A 10,482-nucleotide genomic window follows, 5' to 3' on the forward strand; every position below is an offset into this window, starting at 1 on the left:
TTTTTACCTGTAATTCTGTGTTGTACAACCTTGGTGTCATGTGTGTTGGATGGATGAGGCTGCAATAAGGCCACAAAGGGGATGGTACTTGAAGTAGTGAACACACTGTCCTGCATTTTCACAAGCTCAGATTCAGGACCATAAATAAGATATGGATAAAGAGTATATTCATTTAGCTAGTGAGGCAGCCATCTATACATGAAGAATGCCAGGATAAGAGGCAATTCAGCAGGTAGGCTGTTTTCTATAGTTCAATAATGGAATGAGTCTATTAAGCTTTTAACACATCCATTGTAGCTGAAATTCTGAATAGAGCATTACTTCTTTATTACTTATTATTTCATCAAATATTACTTAATACTGCCTGGTCACCCTTCGTGACAGGTCTACTACAAGGCATTATGTATTCGATTTTATAGTGATTCATCAGTGTCTTATCCATCTCTGCTGCTACCTAACCCGATTAAATTGCTGTTTGTTTTGTCCTGCAATTTCACAAAGATTACATAAATAGTTTTTTTGTGTTCAAGGTCAATGATTTGTGCTCCATGTCACCTCACTGTTTTCTCAGTGCAAATAATTCAGCATAATAGGGACTCCATTTAAGAGCTTAAGTGCTGATATTTTGGTCATTAGTATAAGAACAATCACATTACAGGGAATTTGTAGTGGTTTATTTACTAAGGGAGTAGAGCATGTTCCCTCTGCAAAGTGAATTTTTATTTTGCAGGGGAATTTCCTCTTAGCTTAGTTTTATATGGTGAAAATTCAGTTTACAAAGAATACTCATTCATGTGAATGAAAAAAAAAGAAAAGATTTTTGCTTGGATTGGAGAATAGAAGCTATTTAATGCTAAGTGAAACTTCTCTTGCAAAGTGAACATGCTTTACTCCTTTAATAAATCATCCGCATATTGTTTTTATTATATTATGTCTTTAAGACATGTAGAGGAATTTAGTCAGCTCAGTATTAATAATCTTACCACTATGTGTGTGTTGCTTGAAGAGAAAATACTTGTGAATGTACTTTTTTAGTTTTACAACCCCAATTCGAAACAAAGTTTGGACGTTGTGTACAATCTACTTAAAAACAGAATGCAATGATTTGCAATCTCCTCAAACCATATTTTTTTTTACAATAGAAAATAGAAAACATATCACATGTTTAACTGAGAAAATGTACCATCTTAAGGAAAGAAAAATAAGGTAATTTTAAAATTGATTGTACAGTTCAAAGAGATCGGCCCAATCTAATTGATGTGCTAATGTTTGTTTTAGTAATGCTTCCCGATGATTGTGCCTAGCTGATCCACTTTTCTAATTTCATATCTATTAGACAGCGTTTGGTAGAAAAAAAATAGATTTTTGTGGCTTCTTATTATGAGAAACATGGACTATACTGATTGCCAGATAAATTATCATTATCATAACGCAAGTGCTTACCTGAAGTTTATGTAACTTTAGATAAGCACCGTTTTGTTTTTTTCACTTAATGGTGAGAAAGATAAGTTGTTTTTTTTTACTCCTTAAAGTGTTAATTTCAGTGACAGGTTAACCTGGTGAGCATGTGTACCTCTAGTAGTGCCTATACACATGAAGCAGATTAGCACATTAGATTCTGTCTTGAGATGCATCTGGAAATGAGAGATGTTTCCCCATATGAAAAGGGCACACCAGAATCTGTAAAGGTTAACTATAGCAGGGTTCGGAAAGTTGGACCTCATCACATGGCCATTGTTATTAATAAGGAAATATTTGGCTCTAGAAGGCAGGCAACAAGATGAAAAATGTGTATAGGAAATATTTACATAGTGAGGAGCGTGCGGATGGGGGATCCAGGATTGATGTTATGTGGGAGGAAGACAAGACACCTTCCTGTCATTCTTTTAGAGCGTGCACCACTATTAAACAGGAGATTGATTTTTCCATTTAGTTCTATGCTCTGCAGGACTTGTATTTTTAACAAGCACACAGCTGGTAAGTTAGAATCATGTGGAATGTCATTTGGTCGCAGAATAATATCCTTACTGCCAAGGATTGTGGAGTTTCCCCGTCCTTCAATGTATAAAATGGAAAACAAGGAAGATCCAAGATTCTGTGGTCTCTAATTCCACCTCTGGCGTTGTGTTACTACTCCTCTTTCTGTATACAAAGAAGACTCTTATCTGCCATCTCACTGAGTTTGCAGGCTCCTCTTACCAGTTCAACACAGCATAAGGAGAAAAGAAGGTATCACTGAACCTTCCCCCTAGTCGCAGCAATATCTTAATGTCCTTAGGCAAATTAATGAAAGACGGTCTCATTGGCACATCATTATGTTATTACACAATCGTTATGATTTAATTTTTTTCACTTCGAAGCAACTTTTTTTTTTCCATCTTTCTATAAATGATTTACTGCTGAATCACTGTCCAAAATCTAATAACTTGTGATGCTCATTATGACTATACTGACAGACCGTATACTATGCTGGTTAAAAAATTAAATTCAAATATTTTTCTTTGTAAATATCAATTAAAAAACATACCAAGTGCACAAATCCCAAGAATTATTTTGTGTAGATAAGCATTGTTCAAAATTGGAGACCTTTTCAAGGGCCAGTTTGCTAAAACCAAGGAGAATACCTTGAAAAGACAAGTGCAGTGGCTATGACTGTAGCTGTTCTGCAATCTTACACATTTTCTGTTTATATTTTGTAATAATCAAAGGTTTCATTATTCAAACCTTTTATATTGTGGTGCAAGATTTTCACTTGGGATTGTACACCCTACAAACAAAACAATAACCTCTAAACATTCTTATTTATTGAAATAAATGGCACCACACCAGACAATGGGTAAAATAAGGCGGTGGCCCCTTTATTGGGTTTTAAATAACAATAAACATTTATTAGCCAAAATAAAACTTAAACCATAAAGCACCAGAAATAAACAGTCCCAAAATGCTCAGTCTCAAGCAGGGACCCGGAAATACCATCCTACCACACTACTACTTACTGGCCACCCACAAAGTGGGCGACATTACCCCAGGAAAGAATGACCGGGCAAACCAAAATAAAAGGAGAGGGAGGGCAGAGAAGCAAGTCCAGATTAATCCATAAGACGAAGATGACCTGATGGCTCCAGCTGAAACTCTGAGGTATGGCTAAACTGCCTAGAGACCAGGACCAGTTTTTCTGTACTAAAGGATACCGTAATTGGGCAGATGCTTTCCCTCCAAAACCTTGAGGATCATTCCAGATTTCATCTAAATGGAAAACCTGCAACGTGACACCACATTAAATGGTAAGTAGGCTAGCGACACGCTTGAAACTACCCAACTACAGCCATGTGTCCTTCGCAACCCGAAAAGAAAAAAAAGAAGAGCCACCAGCGGAACTGACAACAAAACGTATAAAAATTCTTATCCCTTTAATATCCACTCTAGTACAGTAAACTCCCAGTTATCCGGCACCCACAGGTATCGGTAGGTGCCAGATAACTATAGTTTCTGGTCGCTTGAGAGTTAATGGTAATCTCAGTCGCCGCACATATCCCCCCCGGCGGCCCCATTCACCTGGCTTCCGCAGCAAACAGGTTAGTGTAAACAGCCGGGAACAATAGCCAGACTGCAATTGGCTATTTCAAATTGTAATAGCAGGCTGGCGATTATAGCCCCATCCACGGAGCAGACCTGAGAGAGAAAGTTCTCTCTCAGGTCCGCTCCCCTGCTCACTGGGCCGGTACAATAGCCAGCCTGCTATTGCAATTTGAAATATCCAAGAGCAGGCTGGCTATTGCTCCACATTGTTTACCTTCTGCTGCCAACTGTGGAATTTAGTAACGGTCAACAGCATAATGTAAACAAAGAATGTAAACAAATAATTTCGATAGCCCCTGAAAGACAAGGCCCTTTTTTTTTCTTCATTTTTTGCAACCATGTTATAATCCACATTTTAAGCCTGAAAATACCTTAAACTTAAAAACCCCAAAAAGTATATATTTTCAGAAAGCCAAGACCCTTTATAATAAAATGGTGGCAGTTGCAAATTTTTATGTTGCACGACTTTAGCACAACCTATTAGCAAACCCTAAAATTTAGTGAAAAATGCACTTAAGTTAAATTTAGTGCCCAAAAACACCATATAAAACGGTAACAGAATTCAGTTCCCCAAAAAGTCCATAGCTGACGTTTTAAAAGCTCCTACAGGTCATCAGTTTGGAGATACGTGTAAATATTGGCACAGGAATTATTGCTCTCACTCTGGCGTGCTCGGCGATAACAAACATGTAGCTCAATCGTCGTTTTCATACGTAGGTACAACCGAAGCGTGTTTATGTGGTGACGCAATTGCTCGCGTGGGACTTTAAAATTTAATTTAATTTTTGTAATATTATTTGTAAAACAGATTGCAGTTGAGTAGGTGTTAATTAGGAGTCAACCAATATAATTCTTTTGAGAGCCAATACCAATTATGGACCACCTTTCAGGCCAAAAACCGAAATCAGGTGCCGATATTCTGTTTACATCTGGTGACTGGGCTATGGGTTCATCTGCCAGCAGCAAGAATCCACAGCTGGGCAGCTGAATGTAAACAGCAGGCAGGAGCAATAGCCTGCCTGCTATTGCAGTTTGAAATAGCCATTAGCAAGCTGGCCATTGCACCCGCACACTGCCTGCTGTCAATCAGCAGAGGAGCTGACCTGATAGAAAAAAGTCTATCAGGTCTTTTCCTCTGCTGATGACAGCAGACAGCGGGCGGGTGCAATAGCAAGCGTGCTATTGGCTTTTTCAAATTGCAGTAGTCAATAGCAGGCTGGCTATTGCACCCGCCCACTGAGGAGCAGACCTGAGAGAGAACGTTTTCTATCAGGTCCGCTCCTCTGCTGACTGACAGCAGGCATTGGGTGGGTGCAACAGCCAGTCTGCTATTGGCTATTTCTAATTGCAATAGCAGACTGGCTATTGCTCCCACCTACTGCCTACTTCTAGCCACTGACAGATGAATGGGGCAGTGGGGAGGCTCCTCTTCACTGGCACTTATTTGTAATATCAGTCAATTTAATACCGATTCTGATTATTTAAAAATTTGTGAATATCAACCATAATAATCAGTAGATCGGTTGACCCCTAGTGTTCTATACCCAAAGACCTTCTATATCTCTTGGAGCTTCTCTCAGGGAGCCGTCAGCATTGGCCCCCCTAGCTCTGCCATACCATCACTGGAATGGAGTTTCTTCCTCAGTGCTGACACAGAGGAAGTCTCATCTTCCCTTCTTATATTCTCCATACTATAGTATAAATGGCTGTAGCTGGCAAATAGGCATGGTACCTCAAGTTCTAAGATCTCGCTGCTAGAGTCTCCCTTTATTAAATTAAGCTGATAGATAATTCTGGTTTGATAGATTCCCTTTTAAGGATATTCTATTGCTATAATGTGTAGGGTCATCTTGCTATACTTCAGATCTATTGACTTTGTGTGACCTAGACAAAGTAGCGTTGTGTTGTCATGAACACACATTGCTCAGTAAGCCTCCATCTGGAAGAAAGATGATAACACATCATGTCGTCTAACATCTTATTCCACTCACAGTGGGAGTGTGATTACTAGGTGCACTGTCAGTGTGGAGTGAATTAAAGTGTTCATTTCATGCCAAGTCAACCTGTATTAAAGCTAAATGTTCTTAAAGCTCCTATTTCAGTTGTATTCATAGGACATCAAAATATTTTTTGGCTAATATAATACGTTTTTTATAGAGATTTTTAGGTTTCATTCCTTGCTTTAAGATTGAATTCTGGTTGATTGTTTTTAATAAAGAATTGGCTCAGGTGACTACTGCTGTTTATGTTAAAATGACCCGCTCTGCTCCTATTACCTATGCCCTGTCTGCTTTGGTATTTTCAAATCTCAGTTTTTCCTAAAAAAAAAAAAAATCACCTTCACTTTATCAAAATGAGTCTTTTACCTACTGTATATTTTTTGCCTTTTTTGTTTTTCTCAAGCTACCTTTTTTTTTCAGACTCTATAGGTGGGACATTTCCAGCATCCTCTCATCGATGCCATCACAAGCAAAAGCACTGCATGCCGATGCCACAATGTGGCAGGCTAGCCATCAGCCCTCTCCTTTTCCACCCCCATGCCAAGGGGTCCCAGATTATGATGGACAACACACAGAAGGCAGTAAAGAGGCAGGCAAGCTTCTGTAACGCCATCACTTTCAGCAACAGGCCGGTGGTTATCCATGAACAAGTCCGCCTTAAAGTAAGTGCGTGTTTGGTTTCCTTGAGACTTCGCAATGAGTAGCAGGATAAAATTGCATTTACACCTAGATCTTCAAAAGAAGATGTGGAATTACACAACTGCATATGTCAGTCATGTGACGAAATGTACAGGAACATGCATTTTGAATTTTTTTTTTATACACAATCATAGTGCACAAGGCACTAAACAGCCGGTAAAAAGGTTAGCATGTTTTCTCTAATACAACATCCTTTAGAGCAGTTATGAAGAACTGCTGTAGTTTATACAACACATTTTACATACTTTCTTCCCAGAGCGAGACCTCTAAAGCAATAGAAAAACATTCAAGTAAATTGCTTTATTGCAAAAGCATAAATATATAATAAAAATATAAACTAAGTCAAAAGATTCCTCTTCATTCCACTAGGGCTGCAGCTAAGGATTATTTTCAAAATCGATTCGTTAGTTAAGTTCGATTAATCGAACTTTTAAAAAAAAAAATATAAAGGCTCCAGTGATGGACTACTAGTTTGTATTGAGATTGTACTTCAACACGGGAGCCAGCTTGGAGCGGTGGAAGTAAAAAGGAAAAGAAAAAGTGTGGTGTGCAATATAGTGAAATGGAAAGTGTAAAATTATATAGCAATCAATGCAGAATGGCACTGGCTATAGAGGACTACAAATCCCAGCAATAATACATGGGCGGGCAGCGGCGAGTCCATAAGAGCTGGGTGAGACGGGGAGGAGAAGCTTCGTGCGGCATATGTGGAGCCACAAGCAGGCCAACTAATCCACAGTCAACTAATCATGATGGAAAACGTTGAGAAAGTTTTCCATCATCTATTATAATCAACTTACTCGATTAGTTGTTGCAGCCCTACATTCCACCATTTACGGCATTATCCAAAATGGCATGCATAGCCATTTTTCCTGGGCACACTAAGCAGACCCTAATCCTAAAACCTTCTGTCATCTTAAAGTGAACCTGTCACATACCTGGGGCTATTCACTATGAGCATATGATAAAAAAATATTTAAGCAAGGCGTTACCTTTTCTGAGTATCTCAAAACCATCAGTAGAAATATGGAGATATATGCCACTGAAATTAAAATTTTTATTGTTTCCTGTCAAAGTGAATCTTGGTTCTGCCTCCTCTTCTGCCTTCTAGCAACCCCCATTGGTAAGTGTGGCTGCCATCACATTAAAGGACCAATGGGGGAACATGGGAATCATACCGGTTGCTTTATTGACAGGTAAGGTTGAACTACTCTGTTTTGTGACAGGTTCACTTTAAGATTTGTACCGAACTAACTTTGCAACTTTTTCATACTACATTACTTTTTATTACCTCGTATTTACTGTAGTTGTCATCATCTTGCAGTTTTCACATCTGTGCTCCAATGTGAAATTCTTGAATGTTGTGCTATAGGTAATTATGCCAGCCATATTGTTATTTATGGATATTGTCTTTGTGTGATTTAAAGCAAAGGTTCACCTACTCTAATATGTTGTAGATATGTTTTACAGGCTAAACATTTTAGCTTAACGTGATCGGAAACATTTTTTTTTTAAACAGTGATCAATAATGAGCACAATTTAATATTTTTCATATACAGTGCATTAGATAAAAATAATTCTTCCAAAAATTTGTTGAGGGTGTTTGAGACAGCCAAATTGATTTACTTGTTGTTTGATTGATTGACTAATAGAATAGAGAATGTTCACTTAGCAAAAGTGAAAAGTGCAGCATTATTTGCCTAAAATCCTTAACCATGTGCAAGGGATACTAAAAGAAAAACATTAATATAAACTGGATTTTGTTTGGATGATTGTCTAAATCACAAAGGATGCATGCCATCTTTTTTTCTTTCTTTAAGAACATTCTTCTTTAAAGAGGAACTGAACTCCTAGAAGCTGTGCCCCAAAAAGGCAGGCACTAGTCCCTAGCATTTCCTGTGGCCTTCCTGTACCTCATCTTTCCCAATTACACTTACTATGCCTTGTGCTGGCCTGTGTCTCTGTGTTGGCAGCAATCATGGGAGAGGCAGGGCTTTACTCCCTCATATCAGAGCCTCCAGCAAAGAGAACCATGAGCAGCACAATACTGACATCACCCAATCTCGCTCTAAATCTCATGGGACTAGCAATAAGACGCAGCAAAGTCTTAGATCTCACACCACAATTATACAGCTATGAGGCTGTAGGCATAGGAGTGTCTTTTATTTGTTTAGTCATTGGTAGATAGACAGCAACATAGATTATGGGTATCCCGACATCTTCATTCATGATTCCTGAAAAATTAGCTGCTAACTAACAGGAACCTTTTTTGTTGTTTCTGTTGTTTATTTTAAGGTTAAGGGGAGGATTGGGTTGAGAATTACTGTTATGTCATGTATTAAAAGTGAATGTATAATTAAACTCTTTGTTTTGCATATATCTACTGTTAGTTTTGCATATATCTACTGTTGCATATATCTACTGCATATATCTACTGTTTGCTAACAGTAGATATATGCAAAAACATTTTTAAAAAATTAAAAACTTGCCAAAAAGGGTTTTACTTACCTCTGTTTCCACCGCTCACTCCTGTCTGAAGATTCTAGAGGGGCTGAGCAGCATGATAGGGCTGGCATCAGAGACCGGCACCAGCGCTGGAGGGACTCCTGAAAACTACTGGAAAGAAGCAGCTGATCATAAGAGGCATCATTTCATCAGTCCTTAAAGCAGCATGGGGGCGGAGAATGTGAGGGTTACATTGTAGAGTTAAGTCAGGGGTTAAGTTAAATTGGGAGGGAGTTAAAGGTTTAGGTTAAGTGTGGTGCTGGTCATTGTTGGGTTTTTAGGGTCATGTTAAGGGTTAGGGGTCACACTGGGTGCATAGCTACAAACATTTTTACCTTGACTTTTAAAGGAGAACTTTGAGGTGAGTGCTTTTCACTCACCTCATAGTTCTAGCCGACCTGTGACAATGAGACTGTCACAGGTCGGCTCAGTAGATCAGGAGGTGAGCGAACACATACCGGGTTCGCTCGCCTCTCGATCCTGTCACGGCTCTCTGCCGTGACAGGGGGAGGGGCTGCTGGCTCTGCCTGTAGATAGGCAGAGCCAGCTGTCACTCACGCAGCTGGGCGGATTCAAACTTTGTCCAGTTCTGACAAACTAGCGTACATTCAAAGAAACAATTGCACAAAATATATCTGGAAAAAGTTGGTAAGAACATCTTAACCTAGCTATGACTGATTTCCACCTCATCTAGCAAAGTCAATTGGGTCATGCCATTACTGAGCTTCCAAGTAAATTACATTTGCAGTAAAAATATTTTGACAGCATTCTTTTGTCAGTCCGAATTGCATATTTATTTTTTTCCTAAATTGGCACAAGGAAAGAAAATACATTAAGCCTTCTTTTACTGCTCATAAAATCTGCAAGAGAGGGGAAAAATAGTGTACACAATTTATTTTTTGAGAAACGCCATACTCTTCGACGGCTCAGTGTTCTGAAACTTCACGCCTGGCTTCCTTCATTTAAATAGAGGGAAAGGTTACGTATCGAACACGACTATCTGGACCCGCTAGAATGACTGCGGCTATAGTCTGTCAAGTCAAATTATATGCAAAATCTTTGTCTTGGCTGCTTATCCTACAAAAATAAACTTAATTTCTAGAGGAGATGCTGTCACTACTTTGCTGTATATGGTATAGCAGAACGTTTGACATAATAAATACACAATGGAAAGATTTTCAGTGTTCTTTTGCCCTTACATTGCAACTTATAGGGACATTATTTAAAACCTAAAAAAAAAAAGATTCCACTGCTGACTTATTTTTAAAGGTGCAGGTTTCAGAATCATCATCCTAGTCCTGATTTCACTACCTTGTAAACGAATGCCCAGTAATTATGGTATTTGAAATTAGGTGAAATTTGAAATACTTTTCTGTTCTGAATGCTTGTTTGGGGTCATTTACTCACTAGGTAGTAAAGCCAAGTCATCAAAGAGAACTCCCAAATTTTATTACAAGGGTTTCATTTTTGTACTTCACTGAGAATTTTGTACTTTACTGAGAATGCTTTGTTTTTTTTTCCCCTGTCTTTTTGTCATGTCGTCATAATATATATATATTTTTTTTTAAGGTAGTGAGAGACCTTTTCTTTTTTTGAAGTTAGTAAAGTTTTTATGTATTGCCACCTTTTATCTGCCCATGATCAAGTTAAACTAAACATGATCACTTGCTATCAGCCTCCTCTGTCTCCCCTCCATATA

At 38.5% G+C, this 10,482-nt stretch overlaps 1 protein-coding gene across 2 annotated transcripts in view; it reads left to right on the forward strand.

Annotated features, from left to right (window-relative positions):
• The window catches only part of NEURL1 (neuralized E3 ubiquitin protein ligase 1), a 182,485-nt gene that overhangs the window by 134,042 nt on the left and 37,961 nt on the right, over positions 1-10,482 (forward strand). For both annotated transcript variants that reach the window (XM_018553409.1, XM_018553411.1), the window contains exon 2: positions 6,000-6,241. In XM_018553409.1, coding sequence (XP_018408911.1) covers positions 6,000-6,241 — 242 coding nt within the window. The remainder of the gene's footprint in view (positions 1-5,999; positions 6,242-10,482) is intronic.

This window comes from Nanorana parkeri, unplaced genomic scaffold, assembly GCF_000935625.1.
Source record: "Nanorana parkeri isolate BGI_ZX_2015 unplaced genomic scaffold, ASM93562v1 scaffold119, whole genome shotgun sequence".
Lineage (NCBI taxonomy): Eukaryota > Metazoa > Chordata > Amphibia > Anura > Dicroglossidae > Nanorana > Nanorana parkeri.